The 27893-nt window shown below is 59.1% G+C and overlaps 1 protein-coding gene and 1 long non-coding RNA gene across 4 annotated transcripts; one reads left to right on the top strand and one right to left on the bottom strand.

The window, feature by feature from the left end:
- The first annotated feature begins 9252 nt into the window (after positions 1–9252).
- FAM78A (family with sequence similarity 78 member A) lies at positions 9253–23875 on the top strand. 3 transcript variants are annotated; one of them, XM_045467822.1, is made up of 4 exons: positions 9253–10152; positions 20682–21815; positions 22156–22251; positions 22645–23875. In XM_045467822.1, exons 1-2 carry the CDS (start codon positions 9830–9832, stop codon positions 21208–21210), a joined length of 852 nt encoding a protein of 283 aa, XP_045323778.1. In that variant the 5' UTR covers positions 9253–9829; the 3' UTR covers positions 21211–21815; positions 22156–22251; positions 22645–23875. The 3 variants fall into 3 exon arrangements, with proteins under 3 accessions (XP_045323778.1, XP_045323777.1, XP_045323776.1); XM_045467821.1 differs by having other exon boundaries at positions 21945–22251; XM_045467820.1 differs by having other exon boundaries at positions 22156–23875.
- On the bottom strand, positions 12820–22020 carry LOC123592602. The gene is made up of 3 exons (XR_006709864.1): positions 21911–22020; positions 19313–19314; positions 12820–12831 (listed from the first exon to the last, which is right to left on the bottom strand). It is a non-coding gene; the product is annotated as an uncharacterized LOC123592602 (long non-coding RNA).
- Positions 23876–27893: the final 4018 nt, after the last annotated feature.

Raw genomic sequence — 27893 nt, 5'->3', positions numbered from 1 at the left:
GCCGGGGTCCCTTGCCGACTCCCCGGCATCCTTCTTCCAGACTGTTCCACTCAGATCACGCAGCCACAGAAGACGATGTTCCAGACTGGGTGGCGTCCCAGCCTCTTGGGTGGAGCACTGATGACCCGGGCTGCCTCATCCTGGCTCCTGGACAGCTACACATGCAGATGTGCTCGGAATGCGTGGGTGGCGGGCAATGTACTGAGCTCTAGCCCCATAACCAGCCTTTCTGTGAAGATGTGATACCACCCCCATTTTACAGATGAGGAAGCTGAGGCTCAGAGGCATGAAGGCCTCCAGCCAAGAAGCCCGAAAGGGTGGAGGTTCAACTCCCAAGCCAGCCCCTGGGGTGGAACAGGAGGGCGTCCAGACACGGATCCCTCAGACAGCAGGGACCTGGGCACACTCGCTCAGTCCTCCAGCAGGGCACACATCTCCCTCTCCCTGCGTGGGGCCCATGACCTGGGCTGGCCTCAGGAGGGGAAGAGGAGCCTAGCCCAGACTGGGGCTATTAATACCCCAAGGTCTGTGTCAGCATCTCGGTCTGGTCAGAGCGGCCAGCAGGTTCTGAGGGCCGCAGTGGGGCCCATGCTGAAGAAGTCCACGGAGTCCAGCTGCGCTCTGACCCAGGAGTGGTTAAGGGGAGGCTCTGGCGTGAGGCAGCCCCAGGTTCAAACCCTGGCTTGGCCACCTCCAGCTTAGTGACCACGAGTAAGTCCTATGAGCCCTCCTGGCCCCTGTTCCCCATCCTGGGGGGGGGGTGCGGGGGGCTGATGGAAGGGTGGTGTGAGGGGCTCACTGAGCCTGAGACCTGCTCCTTCCTCTCTCAGGTAGGGTGGCCCTGTTCACTTTCTCAGACAGCTGAGAAGCAGGCTCCACCCCTTTACGAGGCCCTACCATAGGCCACACAGTTCTACTTCTCAAAAATTCTCAGAATTCAGCAGCGCCTGGGTGGCTCAGTTAAGCATCCAACTCTGGATTTGGGCCCAGGTCATGGTCTCACGGTCACGGGATCGAGCCCTGGGTCAGGCTCTGCGCTGACAGCACAGCACAGAGCCTGCTTGGGATTCTCTCTCTCCCTCTCTCTCTCTGCCCCTCCCCTGCACTCTCCCTCTGTCTCAAAATAAATAAATAAACATTACAAAAAAAAAAAAAAAAAAAGAATTCTCAGAATGCATTCACTCATTGAATCGATGCTGTCACTGATCTTTTCCTGAAGTCTAATTAGAGAGGATACACACCCATGAAATAACTAGCCAGTTTATAAAACAGTATACTCTTACCGATACCCTTATTTTTTCCTTACTGTCAAGGTTCTACATGCCTGTTCAAATAAACTCAATAAATACAGATGATGCAGGTGTAATCCCACTGCCTGGAGACCACCCCTTGTTAACACGAGGGCGGTCAGGTTATAAAGGGTCCCCTCTCCGGTTCCGGAAATAGTTTACAAAAGCAAGTATTACTTTAATAACCAGAAAGAATCTATATTAAACAGACTGTATCTATAGATGTCATCTCTGCACAGAAATGCATTTAAAAATATGGTTGGATTACATGCCCTTTAAAAAAATAACCTACCCTTTTGGGGCGCCTGGGTGGCTCAGTCGGTTGAGCGTCCGACTTCGGCTCGGGTCGCGATCTCACGGTTCGTGAGTTCGGGCCCCGCATCGGGCTCTGTGTTGACAGCTCAGAGCCTGGGGTCTGCTTCCGATTCTGTGTCTCCCTCTCACTCTGCCCCTCCCCCACATGCGTTCTGTCTCTCTCTGCCTCTCAAAAATAAAGAAAACCAATAAAAAAATTTAAAAAACCCTACCCTTTTCACTTAACAGAAACCTGACCATGTTTCCATGACAACCCACCATTTTTTTCAACGGTTCCTTGGCATTCGGTCATGTGGACGGGCCATACTTTATGGAAGCGACCCCTGGTTATTGGACAGGTAGTTTGTCCCCCATCTGATGACTCTCCAGAACTCTTCTGGCATGGCCATCCTTACACTACACCCCTGCACACCAGAGTAGAATATGAATACGTGGTTAAAGTGGCAGTGCCAAGTGCATCCCCAGAGATCCGATGGGTCACCCTGAGCCACCCACTGCCGTACCCAGGCCCAGAAGAGCACGGATTATAGAGACGTCTAGCCAACAGGGCAAGTCTAACCACCCTGTCCCCACGTTAGAGATGAGGAAGAGCAGCCTGGGGTGGTGACATCAGCTGTGAGGCCACACAGCTGGTCGAGGCCAGAGTTGGAACGGGGGCTGGCTGGTCCCTGCAACTCTGAGCCTGCAGGCTAGCTTTCTGGCCATATGCTTCACCGCTTCTCTATTTCCCGACCGCTTGGCCCTCACTCATTCACTCGTTCACTCCTGGAACACTGCTTGAGGCCCGCTACGCACCAGGCCTCATGCAAGGACCCGAGGGAAGCGTGAAGGTGACTCTGGGGTGGCCCCATGCCCGCAGACTACCTGGCCTCCCCTGAGCCATTGCCCTCCCTGGCCCATGGTCCACACAGCCTTCCTGTCCCAGCCCTGTCAGCTGCTGAAGGAAGGGCCGGGTGGAGGGTGCTGCGACTTGCTAGGGCCCACAGCTCATCAGGGGGAACCGGGATTCAGACTTGGGTCTCAGCCTCAAGCCCTTGCCTCTAACCGGCTGGATACACTGCCTCTCTCTCCTTTGAGAGCAGGAGAGGTTTTCTGGCAGCTTTGTGGGGCCTAGAGCAGTTTGCACATGGCAGACGCGGGTTATTTGTTGTCTCTGAAGCTTTAAGGTGGATGTCTGCTACGATTTAGCACCACTCTGCTATTACTACCGCCAAGTGCATTTATCCTTAGCTTGTACTTAACGGTTGCTCTTGCCTACTTGGAGCTAAGTGTGGGTCCCTTAACCCTCCGGCCAACTTCAGAGTCAAGCTTTTAGTCTCCATCACACAAATGGGAACATCAAAGCTTAGAGGCGAAGGGATTCTTTGCGGGTCGTCCAGTGAGCCAGCGAGGTACCCCAGGACTCAAGCATCACCCCAATACCCCTCCCCCTCCTCTGCTCTCTTCCTTTCCTCTTGGTCACTGTCCTTTCTAACGTGCCGTCACCCTTATTCTGTGCGTGTCTATGGCTAGTGTCCTCCTAACACAGGGTCTGCCCCGGCGGGGGGGGGGGGGGTGCAGGGACAGCCTTCTGTTTGTTCACTTATGGGCCCAGGGGCACTGCCCGGCCTATAGAAGGCAGTCAATAAATATTCATCAAATGAACGACTATTTGGTTCTGGAACGCGGGCACCAAGTCTCCTACAAACTTACTAACTCCTACAAAGACGGATGGCCAAAGGAGGCCGGTTATTTGGGGTGATGACCCCAGAAGGGAGGGGGAAGGGGGTTGGGCGGGGTGGGGGAGAAGCTCTGCTCCCCGGAGGGCGGTGTCCTGGGGAGGGGCGCGCGCAGCTGGAGGGGAGAAGAGGGAGGGGCGGCGGCGGCGGGGCCCCTGCGGGGAGGGGAGGGGAGGGGAGGGGAGCATTTTTCACCACCGCCCGCCCGCCCCCGGGCGCTCCCTCCCGGATCTCTATCGCAGTTCGCATTTCGAAGGCCGCTCCTGGGTTATTTCGGTCGGGAAACCTGATCCTTCGCGGGGTTTATTTTAGCACCTTGGAGAACTCCCAGTGCCGCACCGAGCGGGCCGCACCCAGCCCGCTGACGCCGCCTCCGGCCAACGCGGACTGCGGGGCGCGGGGCGCACGCACACGCGCCTACAGATACACCCTCACACGAGGCACACGCACTGTCGTCCACGGTAAAGACGCACGGGCTCCTCTGCACCCACACCACTTACGCGCGTCGCAACACGACACACTTCACACGCACGGACACCCCCCCCCCCCACACACACACACCCTCACACTCATGGGCACGTACAGTAACCCGGACACACACACTCCTACGCATAAACCCCTCCCCCCGCGACCGTCACTCTACCCTCCCACACGGAGACGCGCAAACCCACACTGCCACGCTCACTCGCACACGCACATGTACGCTCAATCACACCCTCTAACCTCCTCTACTGTGTTTACTGCGCGCCCCCTCGCACCCCCCGCCCTCCTGAGAGCGCTTCCTTCCCCCTCCTTTCCCCCAGCCCAACACTGGACACACACACAAATCAAAACAACTTACTCTATAGGTCCTGATTTATAGCAAGCAATACTTGTGACCATTTCAAGTATGAATTTGTACTTCTCTATTATTCATGTTAACTCATACCTCCATTCATCGTTCCTGGATTAACACTGACCTCTCTCCAGCCCATGGGACCTAAGCGGTGTGGGGACCACACCTGCTGGCCGACCCGGCCCTGCCCATGCCCTCAGTGTCCTCTGAGCGTCCAGCCCAGGGCAGGTGTCCAGTCACCACCGGGGAAGGGAGGCACTTGTGGATGGTGGGAGGGCCAGCTGAGAAGCCCCAACCCGAACGCGCTCTGGAAGAAATGTGGTTCTGAACCTCTGGCCGGAAAGGCCCGCACCTCCCGACACGCAGCCACCCTAAGCAGTTGGTCTTACACACTGCCTCGCAGACATCTCCCACGCCATGCCACCGCCTCTCCGGGGAGAGTGACCTAGGTTCCAAACCGGGGGCCCTCTCTGGATGACCTCACCGGGACTGTGTTCCATAGCGGAGGCCGTGGACCAGCCCGGTCTGAGATCCCATCTCTGCTCACCTGGCCAGGCCTGCGCCCACTCCCGGCCCAGGTTGGGTACACAGTGAGGAGGTCAGGTGGGCCCTCCAGTTGGATTCACCTCCTTGTCCCCCGGTGCCTCACCTCCAGCCATCTGCCTGGCCGTCCAGCCCTGCCCGCTGTTCTCCCAGGTGGACATTCCAAGCCTTACCACTGCCTTCCAGTCTGGTCCCAAACGGTTAAGGAGAGAACCCTGTTTCCCAGGGCAACAGAATTCCAGCATTAACATTTCCATCTGCAGAACAAGGGCTTTTCCTTCCTGAGAAATGCCTTTCTAGTCCCATGATGACCACACCCTTGGAGGCCGAGAGCTCTTGAAGGACTGGCTTTGGCCTTGAGATGCATGTTGGCCAATGAGGGAGGAGGAGCCTCGAGAGGGTCTCCGATGGCCACGAAAGCGAGGCCCCTACCCCTGCAGGGACACCAGCGAGAGCACCTGCTACACTGAATCACCAGCCTCCGGGGTTTAGAGCCAGGCTGCTGCGTTCAGTCCACACCACCGTCTTCGCCAGGTCTCAGGGCCTCATCTGCGGGATGCTGTGGTGACACAGGCCAGCTGGTGGGGCGGTTGTGGGAGCCATGTATGATGGTTTACGGTGATGGGTGATGCTCGGTGGGGAGAAACTGCATCCAGCTGTCTCTGCAGACCTCGGAGGACTCTCGGCTCGTTTGGGCTGCACGTTAAAGCCCAGCTGGGCAGGGGCATGTAGATTTGTTGCATAGGTTTTCCGTGGCCTCTCTGGGCCAACGTGCCCAGAACTGAGGGACCTTGTCCTCCCGCTGACCATACCCTGAGTCCCCAAAGTGGCCACGTTGAAGAGTTCACCATCTCCGGGCCGAGATTGGGCCCTCCAGTCCCTCCTCCTCCCCCTTCAATGGTGACTTTAGCGAGGAGTCTAGGGAGACTGAGGTCTGGGGGAGGGGACGAGGCCGGTCGTGGAGGTGATGTGAGTGTGCCCGTGGCGTTGGGCATGTTACACCCAGATGTCCCCTTCCTCTCTTCTGCAGATGCCAGCGCCTCACACACGTGTGGGTGCATCCTGGGCCTTCTACATGTGCCGAGGCAGCTGTGGGTCTGTGTCCAGCACCCACAAAGCTCCAGAAAATGCTGAGCGGGAGGAAGACTGAGTCGGGAGGCAGAAGGGCCAAAGGGGCCTGGCAGCTGGGGCAGCAGCTAGGGAGTCTTGAAGTGTTCATCGGGAGCTGGGATGGGATGGGGACATGAGCCCAGCCCGTGAAGACCCCTCTGTCTGTTAGGGCTGGCCTTGGGGGGAGCACTCCTCAGCTCAGGGCCTGACAAACAGGCCTACGAACATTGCCTTAGCCCTCTTCCCACCAAAGGGGCCCTCACCTAACCCAGGACAAAGCACTGCATGGGGGAGGGGTGATGTGAAAGGGGAGGCATCTATGGGGCTGAGAGGTTAAGGGAGGAGGGGGCTTCTATTTTGCAAGAACCCTCACCCCATGGGCATCTGAGCACCTCTTCTGGTGGGATTCGCTAGAGACAGGGCTTTCTAGGGGTTGGTTCCCTTCCGTTCAGAGGCACTGGCCCCAGCCAGCAAGGACAGCATCCCAGGAGGAGGAACTGAGCGGGCTTTGGACTTGGCCAGATCTGGCTGGGGATCCAGACTCTGAAAAGCTACTGTGCCCCGACCCCTGGGTCTCTGTCTGTATAGTCCACTTCCCGGGCTCAGTGTTCACTCAGGCAGCCTCCTATCCAGGGCTTTGGCTGCTTAGTGAGCAGGTTACGTCTCTGGTCTCTGTCCTTTTCACGACAAATGAGGAAAATGTGCAGCTCAGCACGTGTTCATGGAGCACCCCTGTCCTGGTCACCAGGGTGGCATCTGGGACTTCAGAGAGCACCCTGGCCGGTGCAGGCTGCTCTGTTCTAGGCGCTGGGGGTGATGTCTGTAACGTCCCCCAATGCTAACATCTTACTTACATACAAACTGAATATCCTAATAATCATCTGCTGGCAAAGGGGGTGCGGAAGGCTGTAGTGAGTCCCAGGAGGGCAGAATGTTTGCGGGGGTGGGGGGTGTGCCCTGACTTTACAGCAGAGAGAGGGGCCACTATGGTTATGAGCTCAGGGAAGTCTTCTGCCTGGAAACGGACACTTGCACGGGGTCCTTAGGAGACCTCTGCTGTCTGGGGTTCTACTGTGTGGCAGAAAGCAGGTCACGAGGCCACCCCGCCTTGGTCTCAGTCAGCAGGACTAGAAATAAGGTACCTGTGGCCTGAGCTGGTGCTGGCATGAGACAGATCACCTGACCTGGCTGATCATCCCTCAAAGGAGAGACCTCAGAGCGGCCAGAACTCTCCCTCTCCAGCTCCTGCCCTCACTGGCACGCAAGATGGTCAGGCTTGAAGGGGTCAGGATGATCTGTCCCCCAGCCGGCTGTGGGTACCTTTGGAAGTCAGAGTCACGGGGGTGGGGCGGGAGCAGAGCATGGCTCTAATGTGGCTGCCAGGTTTTCTGATGTCACAAACCACCTGGCCTTTCCCGGGGTGGGGGGGGGGGCGGTAAACTGCAAGGTGGGGGTGGGGCGGTTGGCTTGAGGCAGCTTAGAGAGGTTCACAGTTATCCTACTTTTCGAACCTCTGCACTCAGACTTCTGGGGTCCCAGGATCGGCTGGGCCACCTGCCAGGGCCCTAGGGCAAGTCTCCGGGGTCTCCCAGCTTTGGATTCCAGCTCTGTGAGGAATGCATAAGAGACCTCCTGATGGTGGATGAAATGATGAAGCTTGTCCAGCACTTACCACAGTTGGGGCTCAACAGGCCTGACCACCTGTCAGCGTGCCAAGAGGCTCAGTCCCAGGCACCCTTTCCCCAAACTTCTCTCCCCCACCCCAAGCTTCCCAGCCCTGGAGCCTCCCGGGACCCCTGTCCTGTTTCCACTCCGTCACGGCCCCACCTTGGCCAGGAACACCAGGACGGTACAACCCTTCTCCCCAGACAGGCTGCCCAGTTCAAAGGGCAGAGGAGCCCCCCTGGACCAGAGACAGAACCCGAACTACACTACCCAGAATTCCCGGGGCTAGCCAAAAAGGAAATGTCGTTTATGCAAGGAGAGGCTCAGCTCCCCACAAGCTGCAGAGGGGGAGAGAGGGGGGAGACGGGGAGAGGATTAGCAGGGGGAGGGCGGGCTGTGTGCGGGGAGCGAGGGTGGAGAGCTGGGCGGGCGGCGAGGAGGAGGCGGCGCCCGCCCGCCGCCGCCGCCGCCGCCTGCGGACCTGCATCCCCGCGGGGCCGGCGAGCGGGCGGCGGTCCCTGCGTGCGCTGCGCTCCGGCCGGCGGCTGCGGGCGGACGCGGGGCCAGGCCGGCGCAGGGGCTGAGTTTCTGCAAAGTTTGACCTGGTTGCCTTTCCGATGCTGCAGCAGAGCGAGGCAGCGCGGGGCGCGCCAGGCGGCTGCGGCGCGGCGGCGGGGCTGAGCGGCGACAGCACGCTCACAATGATCATAAAATAAAGCGGGCGCGCGGGGTGGGGGCGAGAGAGCCCCGAGCCTCAGCCCTCCGCCCCCGGCCACCCACTGGCAGCCCCGAGCTAGGAGGAGGTGGGGGCCGGGGGCGCCCACGGTCGCCCCAGACCCCAGTAGAGCCAAAGGACACTGCCCGGGGGAAGGGGGGGGGGACGCCCCGAGGACGTGCCCGCGGCGGGGTCAGGGGCGTCCGGAGGGCGGCGGCCGGGGCACGCGGAGCGGCCCGAGGGGCAGGTGAGTCGGTGGCGCCGCCCGGGTGGGGGCGTGCGCGCCAAAGTTGCCCGGCGGCGGTGAGCGCGCCCGACGCGCGGGGACCCGGGGCCGCTTGGGGCTGGCGAGGTGGGGGACAGAGGCGCCCGACGCGGCGGGGCTGGGGCACTGCACCCTCCGGAGTCGGAGGATCCCGGCCCGGGAAGGGGCGCACGCCCGATCGGACCGGCCTGCGGGGTGGCACTGCGCCCCCAGGGGGCCGGAGGGACCCGGCGGGGAAGGGGCGCCGGCGGCGAGGCGGTAGGGGCAGTGCCAGGGCGGGCAAGTCCACGCGGCCCACTGCAGTGTAGCCGGTCGCCCTCTCCCCCCCCCCCCCCACGCCACTCCCAGGCCGGGAGGTGTCAGCGGAGATGTCACGGGCGGCGATTATTCGCTGGTGCGCGCGGTCGTGCAGCCGCCACTGACGGGGCGGGCGGAGGTGGGGGGGGGCGCCGCCTCCGGGGAGACCGCCCAGAGCTGCGCCGTCAGCTCTGCAGCCCGCGCACACGCGTCGCCGCTTCGCGCGTTCCCCGCAGCAAAGTTCGGCTCAACTTTGAGGCGGGCCTTGACGCCCTGTCCCTTCCACCCCCCGACCAGGTCCTCGGCGGTCGCGGCGAGCCGGGCGGCGGCCCCAGCGCAGCCCCGGAGCCCCGCACGGCGGCGGGCGGCGACAGCGACAGCGGCGGGGGGACGCGGGGCGCCCGCGTGGGGGCGTCGGCCCGCGCCCGCGAGTGGGCGCCGACGGGGACCCGCGCCGCGCCGCGCTCCTCGGGGACCCCGCGGGCGGCCGGTGCCCGGCGCTCGCCTCCTGGAAGCCGCGGGTCGGCGCTCGCCCCCGAGGGCGCCGGGGCCTCCGCGCTCGAACAGAAACTGCTCTTCCATTGATTGGGCCCCGTTGGGCGAGCGGCCGGTGCGTGTGCCCCGAGCGAGCGCGTGCGGAAGGCAGAGGGCAGGAAGTAGGACTTCTGCAGCGACGGTGGCGGCGCGGCGCAGGGGACGGAGCCTTCCTTATTTATGTGTCTGCCGGCGTTCGCCTTCGCCGCCCGAAGACTTCAGGGAGCGTCTCCGAGCTGCGTTCCCCGCGTGTGAGGCACGGAAGGGCTGGCTGTCTGAGCACCATGATTACCCATTAACCTCCAGACTTTCCTTTTTCTTAACCCAAAGAATATCGGTGATTTTTGTCCACTGCTAGCAGAAGAGGAGAGGACCCAGGGCTCTTGAAATGCAGCAAAATCCTTATTTCTAAGCAGGCCCGAGATAGTGATATGCAGACCCCCTCGACTCAGTGAAGTTTTCTATCCTATGGATATCGGTCTTGAGATTTGAGATTGGAGAGCAGTCCTGTCTGCACTGGGTCCCGCAACCTCCATCCTTTCAATGCCCAGTTTTCTCTGGGACTGCTGGCCTTCCCTGGAGATCAGAGCGCTGCTTTGTGCCATGGGCTGTATTCAGAGCATCGGGGGCAAAGCCAGAGTCTTCCGGGAAGGCATCACCGTGATTGACGTGAAAGCCTCTATTGACCCCATCCCCACCAGCATCGATGAGTCCTCCAGCGTGGTGCTCCGCTACAGGACACCCCACTTCCGTGCCTCGGCCCAGGTGGTCATGCCACCCATCCCCAAGAAAGAGACCTGGGTCGTTGGCTGGATCCAGGCGTGCAGCCACATGGAGTTCTACAACCAGTATGGGGAACAGGGCATGTGAGTACGGCTCAGACACAAGCTGTCAGGGGTGGGGGGGGGGTGCTGCTCGGGGTGGGGAGCTTGGAGGCCTGGGGTGGGAGGGAAGCTTCAGGCAGCGGTGGAAGTCGTCCCTGTGTCCTCCTAGGCCAGGTGATCTCCAGGGTTTGCCTGGTGATTCGGATTGGGGTCACGGCTCTGGGACCTCTCTTCCTGCTGTCACCGGCCCCTGGGGTTCCTGCGTCCTTCCCTGCGAGATGCTGAGAAAGCAGAGGCACGTTCCACCAGGTGTCTCTTTGGCAAAACACGCGAGCTGTCCTGGGGCTGCTAGAGAGGCTGAGGCTTGGCACCCCCCCTTCGCTCCCCCCCCACCCCACCCCGGGGCTCAGGCCTCCTGGAGAGGTCCATGTGGCGGAAGTTAAGGAGAAGACAGTGGAGCCCTCCATAGTTACTTGCACAGGTGCTGGGCTTGAACTTGTCTCTGCAGTGTTTTCACATGCATATCAGGACGGGGAGGTGGGGGCGGGGGGGGGGGGAATGCTTTGCTGTTCCGGTGTTTTGAGAGGGTGGCTCCTTTTAGAAACCGAGCCTTCTCGGTTCAGGGTATAGCGTTTTTCTCTCCCCGAGGCAGAAGGCCGCTTGATGTAGACATCCTGTGTCAGTGTCCAGAAGGCTCCAGAGGGGCCCTCACAGCTGAGAGGAGCCCACTGGCCTCTTCCCTCCAGCCTGGGGTCCAGAACGTTCCCAGGACAATGCACGTGTGGGTGCAGGACACGGGGAGCCGGCACCTTCCTTCCTGGCATGCGCTGGGGTTCCTGGGGGTGGTCGTCCCAGTGTGGAAAGAGAAGAGGTGGACAGGAAGGAAAGCCACTTAGCTTCCAGGGCCGCCTGAAGACAGGGAGGTGAAAATAGCTGTTTCCGAGCACGAGGTCCCTCTGAGAGAGCGAGGTGGGCCCCAGGGACAGCTTCCCAACTGTGCCCGGGACTGGCGGGGGATACTCTCCCACGGCCAGCCTCTCCAGGTGCACGCTGCTTTTTCCCGGTTCTTCAAGGGAGGAGCGGAGCAGGGGAGCCCCCAGGACTTGGGCCTTTTCCCGGGTCTCAGAACATCCTGGGCCCCTCTGAAATTAGAGGGGGCGGGGAGGGGATGGAAGGTGGCAGGATGCTAAGTCTCATTGCGTTTCCTTAATGACTCTGAAGTTGTAAGGCAAACAAGAGAAACGCGGTAAAGCGTAAAATGAGGGTGTAAACAGGATCACCCCACAGGGGCCCACGCGGGGCATGTCCCTCCATCAACCCGATGTCTCTACCCAAGGCCCTTTCATTCTCCAAAGTGGCTTTTAACTCGGTGTGTGTGTGTGTGTGTGTGTGGGGGGGGGTGCTGACTTTCCATTGCAAGAAGGGAAACATGATTCTGAGTTATTCGGTGTGGACTAGATCCTAGGAAGCCTTCAGCCAGAAACCTTTTTTGGACCCTGCAAAGGATCCGGGACGAGTGACAAGACACAGGCGCAGAGGGTTTTCTGGGGGTTTGAGGCACAGGCTACGTTCTTCCCGAGAAGGGGTAGGGAAGGCAGAGGGTTTTGCTGACCATGGAAAGACTGGAAAGATCCGAGCGCCGGGAGGAAGTTGGGGGAGAACCAAAGGGGCCGAGTGCCGAGGCGGCGCGGCGGGCAGCGAGGAGGAACAGGCCCGGCCGGGGCCTCCAGTTCCCCATCTGCACACAGGGGCTTAAAGCCTCCGCTCTGAGCACTTTCAGGCACTGTTGCTGGAGGCAGGCCTGAGGCCGGAGACCCGAGATGACTTTCCCTTTCTGTGCCAGTCCTTGGTTCCTGGTTAGAGGAACCCAGTGCGCACCCAGACTGCAGTCAGGCAGACCTGGGCGGGCGTCCAGGCTCTGCCACTTTCCAGGGTGTGTGACCTCAGCCACTCTGACCCTCGGTTTCCCCGTCTGCAACTAGGGCCAGTCATAGTCCTTGCCCTATAGCTTTTACTGCGAGAATTACGAGAGATGACGTTTGTCAAGCAGTCGGCACGGCACCAAGCCCTCGGTGGTCTTTAACGTGGTTATGATGTGAGCGTTCTTCTCTCCTGGGGGGTGGGGGGGTGGGTGGGGGTGAGCCACGGTGTCCGTAAAAAGTTGAGAATCGTGGCTGCATCCGGGCAGATCAAACTTCTCCTGGGAGTGAAGTTTCTCCTGAGCCCAGGTCTCTCTCGTTCACAAAGCACCCACTTCCTGACTTTTAAAAATGTTAAAATAGCGCAAGTCACGAATGATTTGAGCTCTCCGAGGTTGAAGGCCGTTTTATGTGCTTTCCATTTGCTTCCTTTTGTTTCCTCCTCTGCCCTGCCCTGCCCCCCCACCCCCACCCCCTCTCGGGTCCCCCTGCACCCGCTCTTCCTGCCTCTGCACTCCCGGCTGGGGCAGGACCAGCTCCACAGAGAGGGCAGAACCTGAGGCTCTCTGGACAGGGGCCGTGTGGAGCCATCCCCCCGCCAGCCACCTCGTGTGCCGGGTGACAGCCGCCAGGGCAGATAAGGAGAGAACTGCCCGCAGGTGGCTCTGAGGGGCCAGTGAGAGGACGGTGCTAGGTGACCACCGTGTGGCTGAGACGCTGAGTTGGAAAAAGCTCCACTTACCACTGATTGGCCAAATCGTGCTAAAAAGTGGAATTAGCAGAGAGCACGGCTCCTCCGATCCTGGGCAGAGCTCTGTATTCGACCGGCGGCCTCTGCAGATGAGAAGGGCTTGTTTAGAGAAAGCCTGATGTCTGCTCCTTCTTGAGCATTGGAAACATTTAGGTGCCATCTTCCCAACCCCAAACGACGCTCTTTCCTGTTTTGTTTTGTTTTGTTTTGTTTTTATATTTAACGTTTATTCAATTTAGAGAGAGAGAGAGAGAGAGAGAAAGAGAGAGTCAGAGCACGATCAGGGGGAGGGGCAGAGAGAGAGGGAGACAGAGGATCTGAAACGGGCTCCAGGCCCCAAGCGGTCAGCACAGAGCCCGACGTGGGGCTCGAACTCACAATCGCGGGGCACGATCTCAATGCCAGGAGCACCCAGCGCCCCCGCTGTGATCTCCAGACCCTGCCCGATGTCTCCGGGAAGGGTGCAGAGCCACCCTCGAATGAGAACCGCCAGACTAGACCCAGACGATCGAGATCATTAGAATGAAACCCACGCCCGGGACCTCAGTGGCCAGGGGAGAGGGAAGCCAGGTGGCAAAGGTTAAGGTCAGGGCTCCCGTTCTCTACGAACGGGCTTGTATTCAAAATATTAATTCCAAATCCTTAACCGGAACCCGTAATACCCTTTGACGTTATCCCTGCTTAAAATTAATCCCTAATCCAGGAGAACTTTACAGAATGACATCCCGGGCTGGAAAGATAGGCAGTGGAACTGTCACACAAGCCACCTCGGTGATACCCCGACTCCTCCAGAGGAGAGCCATGGAGCGCTGAGTTTCTCCGTGCCAGCTTCGCGGGATTCTGTATGGTTTTCGGGCCAGCCCACACTGCTTTAAAAGCCACCTCCCCCCACCCCAAACTGTTGGAGACACCTGTCTTCACAACCCCGTCCTCCGCAATTCCTCAGCCACCACCTGTCAGCTGGCACAGCCTTCTAAGTGACAAGTCGCAGTTTCTAGCCCGTGCGGAAGACGCTTCAGGTCGTCCCTCGTTTGCCCTTCTCTGAAGCCCTCAGGGCGGCAGGCCCACGGCCAAGGCCAAAGGGCAGACTTGGGGGTGAAGTGGGGGGAATAGCTCAAGAGACAGGGTCTCTCAGGGGGGACAGTGCCACCTCCCCTCACCCTTGTCCCCCTGGTCCAGCCGGGTGCGGATCCTAGCTCCGCCCTCCCGCGGTGCTGTGACCTTGAGACCAGTCTCTTAGCCTTTCCGGGCCTCTCTGTTCCCATCTGTGAGATGGGGAGAATGGTCCCTTCCCTCCCTGGGTTGCTGTGAGGGGTTAAATGAGAGAGTGCACGATAAGAGCTCAGCACAGTGCCTGGCACACACGATGCACTCGATCCACGACAGGTGTCGGTGTGATAGCTGCTAGTAGCTGATTATTAAATCTGGGATGCCTGGCGGAGTCAGCGGGAAGACGGCTGTATGCAGAGCCGCTCTCTCTTCCGGGGTTGGGTGTCGCAGACCCGCCTACGGCGTGAGAGCCTTGAGCGAGGAGACCTGCAAGGTCCTTCCAGCCAGCACACGGGGGGACACCTGCTTCGGGACCACAAGGAGGCTGGTGGGAAGGGGCCAGGCGGGGGCGCAGGGACTGAGGCCACAGGCCGGTGGCAGGACGCCGGAGCTGGGTGATGAACAGAGCTGCCCGGGCTCCCCTTCCTGTGTCCCAAGGACGTCATGGGGCCCTCCTTTTATGACGAGGACACAGCCTCTGAGACCTGAGGCCACTTGCCCAAGGAGGCTTGCTCTGCTCCAGCGGGTGACCACGTGGCCCCTTCCTGCAGCCGCGGGCCCGCACAGAACAATCGAGGACGAAGCTTCCTCTCTGGGACCGGAAGGCTGCCTCCCCCCATCTGCTGGGCCCTGGCGGAGGCGAGGGTGGCGTGGGTGGGAGAGGGAAGTCCTTGTTTCCAGGCTTTGGGGCGGGAGGAAGTTTAGGGGACTGCCCAGCCCAGAGAGAGCTCCCCACGGACCGGCCCCAGCCAAGCGATGGCTCCAACCCTCACCTTCCGAGTGCCGAAAACAAAAGCTGGCTGAGCCCGGAGACGTGCGAGGAGGCACCCGACAGCCGTGGCAATCAGGGAAATAAATTAAATCCTGAGATCTTCTGTTCTTTGCTGATCGGCTCCGGGTAGCAATGCCACTGATTCGGTGTTGGGGTTGGGGGGAAATGGACAGCCTCACGGGCTGTTTGAGGGGGTGCATACAGTTCAGGCAGCGTCTAGAAGGTGGGTTTGGCTGCCTCTGTTACAATGTCAAACCTACGTGCCCTGCAGTGCTGTTCTACCTGTAGAGTTTGTCTTACAGGGACTTTGAGCATCTGGCCCGGGGCCTGGCATAGGGTAGGCGTACAAAAAACATCTGAACAACAACAACAAATTGCCTAATGTGTGAATGGAAGACCCAGGCCAGAAGGATGTATATATGAGGATGAAAACTCCAGCACTTGCAAAAAAAAAAATTTTTTTTTTTAAATATAAGGGGACGCCTGGGTGGCTCAGTCAGGTAAGCATCCGACTTTGGCTCAGGTCGTGATCTCACAGTTCGCGAGTTTGAGCCTCACACTGGGCTCTGGGCTGACAGCGTGGAGTCTGCTTGGGATCCTCTGTCTCCCTCTCCCTGCCCCTCCCCCTCCTTGTGTCCTCGCTCGCTCGCTCTCAGTCTGCCTCTCCAAAATAAAACGTTTCTTTAAAAGTTGTAAAGCATGTAGCACAGGAACCCATTTTTGTTTAAAATAAAACACTGTGAATGGGAACACGTACCGTGGGCCTATGCAGAGAAAGGTCTAGAAGGATGTTTACCAAAGCGTAATGGTGGTGAGTAACCTCAGTGAGGTGGGGGCGGGCGTGGAAGACGTGGCTTTCCTTTCTCACTTCATATACTTGTCTATAGCGATTTTTTTTTTTTTTTAAAGAAAAACACAGCTTTTACAACTAAAAATTAAGATTAGGCACCGTTGGTCCTTTCCAGGGGACATGGTGCTGGGGCCTGGATGAAGGGGGGGGGGTGGGCTGCAAAAGGAGTGGGGCTTGGTTTTTGGGAGAGCCCTGGGAGCAGGCGGTGGGGGGACACCTCCAGACCCTCCCTCGGAGAGCAGGTGCCTGGTGGGAAGGGGCTGGCCTGGCAGGCGGGCACGTGGGGCAGAAATCAGGAAACTGGGCTCCCGGTTGCAAACTTCTGCAGAATTTGAACGTTTTGCAAATTGTACAAGACCATGAGATCTGTAAAACTGGGGACTGGGCAAGATAAGCCCTAAGTGCCAGTGGGACCAGTGTGGGCAGAAAAGCCTCGGTCCAAGCAGCCCTCTTGCCCTCAAGCCTCAACTCCTTGTCTGTAAATGAGTTTCTCAGAGCATCTAACGGGCATCAGTTGTGGGATGTGAAATAATATTGAAGTGAACTCATTTAAGCCTAAGTACAACTGTAATTTAATGTTTATTTTATTTTTGAGAGAGAGAGAGAGAGACAGTGCGAGCAGGGGAGGGGCAGAGAGAGAGGGAGACACGAATCGCAAGCAGGCTCCAGGCTCTGAGCCGTCAGCACAGAGCCCGATGTGGGGCTCGAACTCACAAACCATGAGATCGTGACCTGAGCTGAGGTCGGCACTTAACCAACAGAGCCACCCAGGCGCCCCGATACAACTGTAATTTAAAGCAACGTATTTATTTGAATGTATATTTGGGGGGAAAATGTATCTAGGACACTCAACGTGTTATTTCCGTGTGTTTCTTAGGAAAAACTAAATGCAGTTTTTTTAAAAAAATGATTTTAAGGAAAACAATGAAGTGAATAATAGTACAGGAAGTATATAGAATGTAGATGGGACCAAAACGAATAGAGATGGGAAGTTTGGAAACTCTGTTCTGAGACCCCTGTCTGGGGTCCAGTCTGGCTCTGGGGTCCAGAACTCAAAATTCAGAGCCCCGGGAGAGGCGGGGGAACCCCGGGGGTGTGAGGGGCCGTCTGTTTTGGGGGGAGAGCCCTTCAGGCTCTTCCGGGTGGCTGGGAGAGGTGTGCTCCTGTCGTCCAAGGTCAATGAAAGGGCCAGCCTCACCTTCCCTCCGAGGCACCGCGCTGGGCATCCCTGGTTTCCTTCACCTCCACCCAGTAGCTTTTGCCCCCGTGATGCTCCCCGGCCCCCAGGGGTGGCCCTCAGCATCGCCTCTACCCTCCTCGGTCTCCAGGGAAGGCCTTTCTAACCCCTTCAGACCCACACCCTTGGCCAGCTGTGATGCTCAAGCTCGTGTGTGTATGTGCGTGTGTGTGTGAGTGTTGGGCGAGGCCTGTGTTGGAGGTCTGTGGGTAAGGGCCTCTGTGTGTGTGTGCACATGCGTGTGTGTGTGTGTGCATGGTTGAGTGAGAGTCTTTTGAAACCGCTGGCTAAGAGCTCCCTCGGGTTGCGGGTCCTGGCCTGGCGGCTTTGTGGTTGTGTGACCTTGAGATAGGCCTGTACCGTCTCCAAGCCTCTTGTATAAAACGTGCCCCTCTGACGTGTCCCCGGGGTGGTTGAGGAGAAGCACTGGGGGGACGTATGTACATAGGGTGCCTCACACGTCCTCTGTGCTTAGGGAACATGACCATTGTCACCGGCGTCACTGCAAGGACAGCGGGTGCTAGGGACAGCTACTCCAGGTGAGACAACGCATGAACGGGGTGGCTTTGGGCACTCTAAACTCCTTCAGGAGACCCCCTTTTGGGGCCCAGGCCCTGAAGATGAGGCCAGGCAGGCCGCCCACAGTCACCGATCCAGGCCACCAACACTTATTTGCCTACATCCTGGAGGCCTGGCCCCTGCCCTCTAGAGATCATCACCAAGCGATCGCATGGTCATCGGATCACCACTGTGCATGCGCCAGGAAACAGCAGGGTGAGGAATGAATGGCAGCGGATATGGGGCCACCTGGGTTGGGTCAGGGTGGGCTTCTCTGGGGGGCTCCGGAGCTGAGCCATGAGGAGCAGTGACCTGCACAGGAGGAGGAGGGACACTGGTCCTGGCAGAAGGCCTCGAGACGGGGGGACAGGAGGGGCACGGCCCATTAGAGGAACTGAGAGCGGCTGGTGGGTCTGGAGCCTGGGGAGAGTGTGCGTGCGTGCGTGCGTGTGTGCGCACGAGGGGTCCTGGGCTTCAGATGCGTTGGCTTTGAGGGACAGTGCAGACAGATTTGTGTTTTGACAAGATCACTCCCGCTTCTGGGAGAATATTGTAGGAGGCAGGAGTAGAGGCCGGGAGACCCGGGAGGAGGGAGGGGTCCTGGCCAGGGTGAAGACAAAGGAGAAGGGGAGTGTGCAGAGGTGAGAGAGAGAGTCCAGGATGGTGCCAGGTGCCCGGAGGGTGCAGCGTCCTCCAGTGGCAGGTGCTCTGCACACACCGATGGCAGGTGCTCTGCAAACATTTGGTGAGTGGATGGTGGATGGGGGTTGCCACAGGAACAGGGCATGTGAGGGAGAGTGAGGAGTCTGATTCCGACGTGTGTGTGCACAGTCCTGGGAGCCTTGCTCACACCTTTAAGTGGCCTCTGTGCACCACAGCCCGCCTGTGGGGACCTCTGCCGTGCAACAAGGAAAAGGTTCGGTGTGTGCAGGGCTGGGGTCCCACCTCGCCCCTCTCTGCCATGGAGCAAAGAACCGAGGGTCTGCTTTGAAGTTCAAGGTCGTCCCAGAACAAACGGGGAATCTTGGAGGAGGCAGTGACTGCATGCAGTTCCTTCCTTTCCAAGCATGTATGATCCCCAAACTGCGGAGGTCACAAAGGCTTCAGATCAGTCAGGGCTGGCACACCTCTAAATGCCCCCCAACATGGTTTCTGGAAGCTTCTACGTATTGCCGTTTATATGTTTATATCAATACATCTAATCATCACAAAAACCTTGCAAGGTGGGTAGGACTATCCTCAGTTAACTGATGAGAAAACGGAGGCCCAGAGACTTGTAACTTAATCAGAGCTAGTAGCTGGACTGAGGCTGGATCCGGGCTGGTGCGTGTCCCCCAGAAGTTGTTCCCTTAACTGCATTCACTCCCACCTCCTCGATTAGGCGGGGGCGGCGGGGGGTGGCTGGGGCCCTGGGGAACAGAGGCGGCCCATGCGGGCCTGTGATGATTGGAAGACAAAGGCCCCGGAACCTGATTCTGAGTAATATCCCACATGAGACACCACTGTCTGCTGGCTCATAAGGACCGTCACCCGCCTGTGACTGAGCCGAGGCTTGGGCATTTGGAGGCTGGGGAGGAAAGGAAACCTGAGGCTGGGGGAGAGGGGGGCCGCTCTGGTGCTGAGCCCCACTCCCTCAAAACAAGCCAGCTCTTAGGAAGTGAAAGCCAGCCACTGAAGAGTAAAGTTCCTTTTGCAAGTTTACTTTCTGCCTTAAAAACAAAAAAGAAAACCTTTTGCAAGTGAGTACGGTCACTGGGAGAGCACAGAGTGGGTGCTTTCTAGGCGCCTGGACACAGGTGGGGCAAAGGCACAGGCTTCTAAGAAATCCAGGACAGGGACCCTAAACTCCTTTTCCGGCCCGTGATACCCACCTGGCTCACGACCTGCTGTGTGGGTGGCCTGCCCGGCCTCGCCTGCCCGTGACTGCTGTGGCCTGTTGGCTTTTGGGGACCGGTGGGGACTTCAGAAATGGGAGGTGGTTTGAGCCGCTGCCCCAGTTCCCTGGGAGTTTGATGAGCTCAGGGCCCCGGGCAGGAGATGGCCTGGTAGGCAGGTGTTACCCTAATTTGTGACTTTTTCAATGAAATGAAAACAGAAATGAAATAAACAGGAGAATTAGCAAAATCACATGCCTCTTCATCCCTCCCAGGGTGGCCCCAGGTTTGCTAATCGCTGACGTGAAGCGATGCATTTTGGTAGAGGGGTGCGTCTTTTTGTAGCGATAAGTCATGCCCAGTGAAATTCACCATCTGAACCATTTTTGAGTTGGGTGGCATTAAGTCCATCCACGTCGTTGTGCATCTGTTTCCAGAACGTTCCCATGTTCTCCACCTGGAACTCTACACCCATTAAACATTGACTCTCCTCCCCCACTCCCCTGGTATCCACTGTTCGACTTTGTTTCTATGAATTTGATGACCCGAGGGAGATCTCCTATACGTGGAATCATACAGTATTTATCCTTTTGTGTCTGACTTATCTTACTCAGCATGATGTCTTCAAGGTTCATCCACGCTGTAGGATACTGCAAAGTTTCCTTCTTTTTCGAGGCTGAAGAATATTCCATTGTGTGGACAGACCCCATTTTGTTTATCCACGCTCCCGTTGATGGACACTTGGGTTTCTCCCACCTTTTGGCCACTGCGAATCATGCGGCTGTGAACCAGAACGCGTCGCAGGGAACAGCATATTCTGGAGAGGACCGCTGGCTTCCTCGGTTGTGCCGAAGTCTGGGTGCAGCACGTCCTGACCTTTGGGATCACAGGGGCTCGGGTGGGAGTGGCCCTGGATGAAGTCTGGCCGCCTGGGTCCCAGGCCCCACTGCTTGGGGAAGAAAAATCCAGCCCCTGGCTTCACTCTCTTTATCTGCCGGGCGCACGATGGACATGAGTGTTGATGAGTGTTGATGAGTGTTGATGCCCCAGACGCTGCTGTGCTCCCAGCCCCCCGGGGGCACGTGTCCCCAGAGTAACTTAGGACAGGTTGGTGTCTCCTTCCGCCTGAGAGTTACTGTCACAGTAACAGTTGCCATGACCGAGTTGAGATGGTGCAGGAGGACAGGATGTGGCTTTGATGGGGGGGCTGTGTCTGGGGGAGCCCAGACGTGACGGTGGCTGTCTGTGTATCATTTGGTGCCGCCCTGGCCCCGCGAGGTAAGCCTCAGGGATGCAGCCTTGTGGGTGGCCGACTGAGTAAACTGGTCTTCCTGTCCTCAGGTCCAGCTGGGAGCTCCCGGACCTCCAGGAGGGCAAGATCGAGGCCATCAGTGACTCAGACGGGGTGAACTACCCCTGGTACGGCAACACCACGGAGACGTGCACCATCGTGGGCCCCACCAAGAGAGACTCCAAGTTCATCATCAGCATGAACGACAACTTCTACCCCAGCGTCACATGGGCTGTGCCCGTCAGTGAGAGCAACGTGGCCAAGCTGACCAACATCTACCGGGACCAGAGCTTCACCACGTGGCTGGTGGCCACCAACACCTCGACCAATGACATGATCATTTTGCAGACGCTGCACTGGCGTATGCAGCTCAGCATCGAGGTGAACCCCAACCGGCCCCTCGGCCAGCGCGCCAGGCTACGGGAGCCCATCGCCCAGGACCAGCCCAAGATCCTGAGCAAGAACGAGCCGATACCGCCCAGCGCCCTGGTCAAGCCCAATGCCAACGACGCTCAGGTCCTCATGTGGCGGCCCAAGTACGGGCAGCCGCTCGTGGTGATCCCGCCTAAGCACCGGTAACGGCCAGGGCGCCCTGCTAGGCTAGACTCGAATTATAACGCTGCTCCTACCCACACCCGCACGGACTCTTCGGTCATTCAGCAAAATACAACCACTCTACCTTCTCGAGCGGGCGGATCTCACTGTGCAAAGGCCCCGGGATGGCCTCCCCCCAGCCCTCCTGGCACCTGCTTCCTTTCGGGGAGGGGGAGGCCCGGCCGGGACACCTGACCCCACGTGCCCCTTCACCTCGGGTCTCCTCTCCTGGCAGTTCAGTCATTCACTTGCAAGCCTCCCCGAATCAACTGCTGTTTCAGTTTTTCTTCTTCTTCGTTTTTTTGTTTTTTTTTTTTGTTTTTTTGTTTTTTTGTTTTTTAAACACCTCTTTACGAGGTTCAGGGGCAGGAGGAGGCGGAGCTGGTCATGACCCTGACCGGCACTGCTGCTGATCTGTGAGTGGCGGCTCCCCCCACCCCCGTGGCAGCTCCCTCGTCCCCCCCGTCACGCGGCCTTACGTAGACTCGCTTTGCCAAACTTCTGCCTTAAGCTGAATTTAAAGGAAAAAGCCCCAAACCGACAAAGAAATAGGATCTCTTTTCTACCGGACTGTTCACCTTCTGCTAGAGGTGAGGGAGGGGGCAGGGCCAGGGCAGAGAGAGAGGGTGCCTGGCCCCTCCTCCCGGGTGGCTTGGGAGGGGGGCGCAGGGGGACAGATTTAGACCTAAAACCAGCTGCTCATTCTTTCGTTTCAGCAGAAACGAAACCAGACAGACCACCTAAAGACCCCCCCCCTTCTCTTGGGCTCATGTGGAAACCCCCGTGCCCCACCCCCCGACCCCATACCTGTGCAGAAGGGATCTGGGCTTCCCTCCTCTCTCTTCTTGGCAGCCTTAACTTGCCTGGGGTGGATCTGGGAGGAGAGAAGGAGGGTTGAGCCCAGGGGATTTTCGCCATCCCTGTCCTCAGCACCCAGCCACAGATGGGTCCGCCTTTCCCTTTTCTGTCCACACTGGCCCCAAACGCCTGGAGGGCCGGCCACCTTGAGCCAGATTTAGTTCTAAGGTAAGAAAGGCGGGTGACTTCCCTCCTGGCTCCTTCTCAGGGGATGCCCCTCCCGGGGGCTCTGGGGGAAGCTGCAAACAGGCTCTGGGCGCCAGTGTCAGAGGTTGGGGAGATGCTGTCCGGCGGGGGGCGGTGGCGGGGGGGGGGTGGTCCTGGATCTGGGGAGGCCAGGAAGGCTGTCGGCAGACACCCCTCTGCTGCCGATTCTCAAGGAAGCAAAGCGGGGCCTCGGGCTGGCGGGGGTCACATGGGGCCATGGTTGACAGGCATCGGGGCCACTCTGGAGGCTGGTCGGGACAGCGTGGCCAGTCTGGAGGGCCACCTTCCCTCGGGTCCAGGGCCCTCCGGAGCCCTAGGATGGTCCTGAGTGACGCCGAGCCTTCTGCCTTGAAGGCTGCTTGCGGGACCTACGAGGGACACCCCACGGAAGCCCCCCTTCCTCCAGCTTGCCAAACCCCACAGCCACTTCACTGGGCCCTGGGTTTCCAACTAATAATAAGACCCAAGCACAGAAAACCGTCAGAAAAGAAAAAGCGTTCATTTCTGCAGCCGATGAGCCACTTGGACAAGCCCCGGTGACAGCGTGGGAGGATGTGGGTCACTTTGCTCTGCTCCTTTATCCACGTGGTAGTATACTTATTCAAGGGGTGCTTCACGTCCAAACTCTCTCTCCAGCCCCGCTCCCGACATCAGGCCCACAGCTGTCCCGGAACAACGGGACTGTGGTTGCCTGCGCGATGCCCGGGAACCCGTGTCAGGCCTAGGACCTTCCCCCTGTGCCCCTTGGTGTGTAGAGACCCAGTCGCCCGGGGAGGCCTGAGCCTCGAGTGAGAGGGACGATGGGTCCCAGCTCTACCTCTGGGGAAGGGCCAGGCCGGGAGCGGGTGGGCGGGGGGCCAGGGTGACGGCGTCCTGATGCCGTGGACAGGACCTGGCCTCCTAACGGAGCGGCCCTTCTCTGCACTCAGGTCTTTCTTGCACTAAAAAAGGAGGAAGGGCCCTGGGCAAGGGGTCAGGAAGCTGGAGCTCTGGTTCTGGGCTGGGTCACCACAAAGGGGATCTTACTGTGCTAGGGGGTGGCCCTGAGCTGCTGGGGGCAGTGTCCTGCAAACACGCGCTCGCTGAGCGGGAGCGAGCCCTCCTGCCAGGAGCCGGCGCTGTGCCCACCCGAAGGGGGCACGCCTGCTGTGGCTGCCCGCCCCCCCACCCCCCTGCATGCCTGGGCCCCAGCTCACCTTGCTCCCTGACTCACCCTGCCCCTCCTGTACCCCGTTCTCTCTGTCCCTCCCGGCCTTTCTGAACACGGGGCTGGAAAGACCCTGGAGAAACGGCAGGTCTGGCCAAGGACACTGGGCTTAGCTTGGGTCTGGTCCCTGGGCCTCCTCCCTGTCGGGAGCACAGACCCCAGGCTTCTCACCTGGGTCCCCAATCCCTCTGGTGTCCCCGTTTCCTGGCGTGGACACACTCCTCCAGCAATAAGGACCATGCGTGGTCGTGGAGAGTACTGTGAAAACAAACCAATGCACTTACCAGGAGGCACAAGACTCTTGAAGTACATGTAATATTAACCTTTTTGAAAAACAACAAATATTCACAAAGAGAAATAAAATGTAATTTTAAAGTAGGCCTGGCTAGGGTCTGGATGTTTCTAAAGTGCTGGTTCATTTTGGGGTCCACGGGCCTGCCTGTATTGTGGCCACGGGAGTGAGCGTATTTGGAGGTGGGTCACCTTATGGACGCGTCCTCCGCTGTCTGCAGTCCTGGGGCCTCAGGTCCCCGCCCAAAGTGCCCCTGGCTGTGCCCCGTGATGAGGAGGGACCGCAGGCTTGAGGTGGAGGCAGGACTTGAGGGCGGCTTGGCTTTCTGGAAAACAGAAGAAACCCGTGCGACAAGGGGAGTTAGTGTTCAGATGGGGCCCTTACCCCCTGGACCTTGCAAACCTGTCTTCGCATGGAGAAGCAGGCATCAGGACAGTGTCAGTCTAGAACGTGGCCCTGTGCCCTGCCCCCAGCCGGCAGGTGACGGAAGGGGGTTGCGTGGGGCCCAAGCCTGCAGAGTAAAAACTTTCTTTTACTGAGAACTTTCTTGTGAAAGGAGGGGAGGTGGGTGAGCCCAGAGGTCCTGGAGTGGGTGTGGGCTCTGAGGGCGGGCCATGGATTCCAGGCAATTTGCACCAGTTTGGGTCAGACACCAAGCCTCTCCGAGCCCCATTTACCTTGTATGGAAAGTGGCGATTCTTTGGGTAGCTGCCTCCCAGCTGACGTGGTGAAAACACAGGCCCTACTCAGTTTCCCAGGTGTTAACTTACCGAACCCTCACAAAACCAGGTGCTATTGGGATCCCCATTTTACAGATGAGGAAACTGAGGGACAGAGGAGTCGACAAGCTGCCCAAGGCCACGCCTCCGGGAAGAGGCAGAGGTGGAGTTTGAACCCTGGCCCTGGAGCCCAAACCCTTACCGCTGCATGCGCACGCTCAATCTTGGCTTGTTGCTGCGAAGCATACATTTGGTGCTCAGTAAGTATCAATGACTATTAAGCAAGCCCCGAGCCTTTGGCTCACTGCATCCTGGGCTTCCCCGGGCAGGAAATGCCTCTCCCCTCCCACAGGAAGGTTCTGTGCAGCCCTTAGTTCCCTGATGCCCACAGTGAGTCGGGCCCGGGGCTACCCGGTCAGCTGCAGACCGCAGGCTCACCCCTCAGGGTTGGCGGCAGCCTTTCAGCACTGCCCCGGAGGGCAAGGGCCCCCCCCATTCGCTCTGGGCATCGGGGACTCGGTTTCTTCTCTGGGTTTTCCACACGGCATCCACCCAACAGCATTCTGCATCCTGTCTCCTGGGTCTGAGACACCAAAGCAGGAAATTGCATAACAGGCCCCTCTGGCCTCCCTCCACCCAGATGGCTTATGGGTGGTTCAGTTCACTGCCGAGGTTTGGCTTTCGGATGTGGAGTCGGCTCCTGAGCTCTGCCTCTGGGAGTGCCTGGTGTGTGTGTGTGTGTGTGTGTGTGTACATGTTCATGCATGAACACAGAACAGGGGTGCAGGCCTAGCCAGCAGCGGGAGAAAACCCGAGCTGGATCACATCCGGATAAAGCCAGAGTTGCTCAGGTTTGAACCTTCAGGCCGGCACACAGCTGAGGGTGCTCTGAGGGCACCCCCACACTGGGGGTAGCCTTCGGCGGGGGCGGGGGGGGGGGAGTGTGTCCGGAGGCTGGCTATGAGTATAGCGGATTCCAAGTGGCATTTAGTCACCCAGTGGAAGCCCTCCCGCCTCTCCGGCTGATAGCAGGTTAAATTTAGAAGTCCCAGACTGGGATGAGACGCAGACACCAGACTCGAGCCAGCTGTCGCAAGGTCCCCTCCAGGAGCGGGGCCTGGGCGAGCCGGCTGTCTGGGCTGGGCCGGGCCCACCTGCCCCGGGATGCCTGGGAGAAGCAGGCACACCAGGGCCCCAAGCGCAGCCTGCCTGCCTGTCACCTCTGGCCCCTTCTGGGGAGAGCCCAGGCTCTGGACTCTGGTTCACTGTCGGGGCTTCAGTCCATAGAGGAAACACCACCTGCTGTGGTCCAAGAGGAAGACAGCCTAATGGGAACTGCAAGGGCAAGGGCGGCCGGAGCCGTCAGGCCCCTGGACGTTTCAATCGGCTCACATGTGCCTTGTCACCTCTGGCTCGACTTGCCTCTCGGCCATCTTCTGTCCCGCCGGGCTGGCCCCACAGACATTGTTTCCCACCTGGCCGGGGCCCGGGGCTGGCCATTGCATTAAGGCAAATACCGAAGCACCGTGCACACACGCTATCCAAAAGGGCCCGCGCAAGTCCTCAGCGTGCGGCTAAGTCCTGCAAAGACGCACATCCAGAGCGAGCGCTTCGGGGCTGGAGGGCCCTAGAGGTGCCTGTCACCGCGGAGCCCACGGAATACAGAAGGGAAACTTTGACAGAGGAGGAAACTGGCCCTCAGAAAGGGCTGCGGGACTTGCTGGAGGTCACTCAGCTGGGAAGCTGCAGAACGGGGCCGGTTTCAAGCAGCCGTGTTTCGCCCTCGCTCGCTCTGTCTCTTCTCTCCCGGCCACAGCACTCCAGTTCCACCAGACCGCCCATAGCCGTTTTTCTGCCAAGCTCAGCGCCGGAGGCCCCCCGCGTGGTGCTGAACACCAGCCAGCAGCGGCCCCGCGGACACTGGAAGATGAAAATCATTAAGTGCAAAGAGAACACATCTGAGCGAATGAGCTCCGTCTCCGCGCTTGTGTCCGGGGAGGCTAACCCGCACGACCGATGTGGGGCCAGGCGGACTGGAAGGCAGAGACGGGATCCGTTCCTCCGCCGGCCCGAGCCCAACTTAGGTCTGAGTGCCGCTGCCCCGCTTCATATTTTATGGTCCCTTTTTAATCAGGTGACAGGCGGCGGTATTTGCAGCGAGCGAGACGCAGTCAGAAGCCCCGCGCTATTCTTGGCCATAACTGGCTGCCACTTGTCTCGCTAAGTGAGGTCGGCCGGTTGCCTGACCTCGCACGCCTGGGTTTCCTGATCGGCAAGCCGGGACACGCACACCTACTCGCCCTCCCCGAGAAGCACAGCAGCTGCGCCCAGTGTTAACCCTGCACGCGGGGCCGCCTCTGACATCAGGGACCAGAGACTTCCTTTCTTCAACATGGCTAACATCACTGGCAACATCCAACATCCCAGCGTTACTGGGTTTATTCGGGATTCTCAGCATCCTCAACAAACACATACGGAGTGCCAGCCAGTCAGGCAAGTGGATTTCAGTGTTGTTTCCTCAGCTACATTGAGCTAGAGTTCACACACCACGTTGTTTGTTTGTTTTAATGTTTATTTAGTTTTGAGAGAGAGACAGAGAGAGGGGGAGACACAGGATCGGAAGCAGGCTCCAGGCCCCGAGCCGTCAGCAGAGCCCGACGCGGGGCTCGAACCTGCGAACCGCGAGATTGTGACCTGACCTGAAGTCGGACGCTCGACCGACGGAGCCCCCCAGGCGCCCCAAGACCGAGTTCACGTATCAAACAGCTCGCCCATTTAGAGTGTATGGTTCATTGGCGTTTATTCACAGAGTTGTGCAGCCAGGACCCCACTGTTGGAATGTTTTCATCCCCTCAAAAGGAAACCCCATCCCTGTTAGGTAGCACTGCCCCCACACCCCAGCCCGAAGCGCTCGCCCATCTCTGTTCTGTCCCCGTGGGTGTCCCTACTCTGGCCATTCCAGCGTGAACGGAAATAGACCCCGCGGGCTCGCCCGTGCCTGGCTCCCTTCCCTCGGCACGTTTTCAGGGTCCCCGTGTTGCAGCGTGCATCGGTGCCCTTTTTGCCAGATATGCTTGAGATCATCTCCTGCGTGTGAGGCCCTTTGCTAAGCGTTGGGGAAGCAGCAGCTTGGTGGCTGCTGTCCCAGGGAGACAGCTCGCTGTGCCGCTGTCTGCAGGGGGCCCGACCTGCCGTGGAGGATGCGGGCTTCTCGGCCACATGAGAGAAGTGGGGAGGAAGGGCGTTGCAGCCACAGGAAGCAGAGCCACCGGGGAGGGGCCCATCGCTCTCTGCGGCTCTTAGCGCCCCCGTGGGAGAGGGCGCCTACCGACACCCCTTGGCCCAGTTAAGTGTGTGGTCGTAGCCCTTTAAAGGCACTGCCACT

The sequence above is a fragment of the Leopardus geoffroyi genome, chromosome D4, assembly GCF_018350155.1.
Source record: "Leopardus geoffroyi isolate Oge1 chromosome D4, O.geoffroyi_Oge1_pat1.0, whole genome shotgun sequence".
Lineage (NCBI taxonomy): Eukaryota > Metazoa > Chordata > Mammalia > Carnivora > Felidae > Leopardus > Leopardus geoffroyi.
The sequence above is the reverse complement of the archived record's forward strand: the minus strand, read 5'-3'. Positions and strand labels throughout refer to the sequence as shown.

Excerpts from the sequence above, each read along its gene's own strand:
- FAM78A (XM_045467822.1), top strand. The coding sequence starts at position 9,830 with ATGCCCAGTTTTCTCTGGGACTGCTGGCCTTCCCTGGAGATCAGAGCG. Across the intron at positions 10,153-20,681 it reads CAGTATGGGGAACAGGGCAT|GTCCAGCTGGGAGCTCCCGG; the intron begins GTGAGTACGGCT and ends TCCTGTCCTCAG.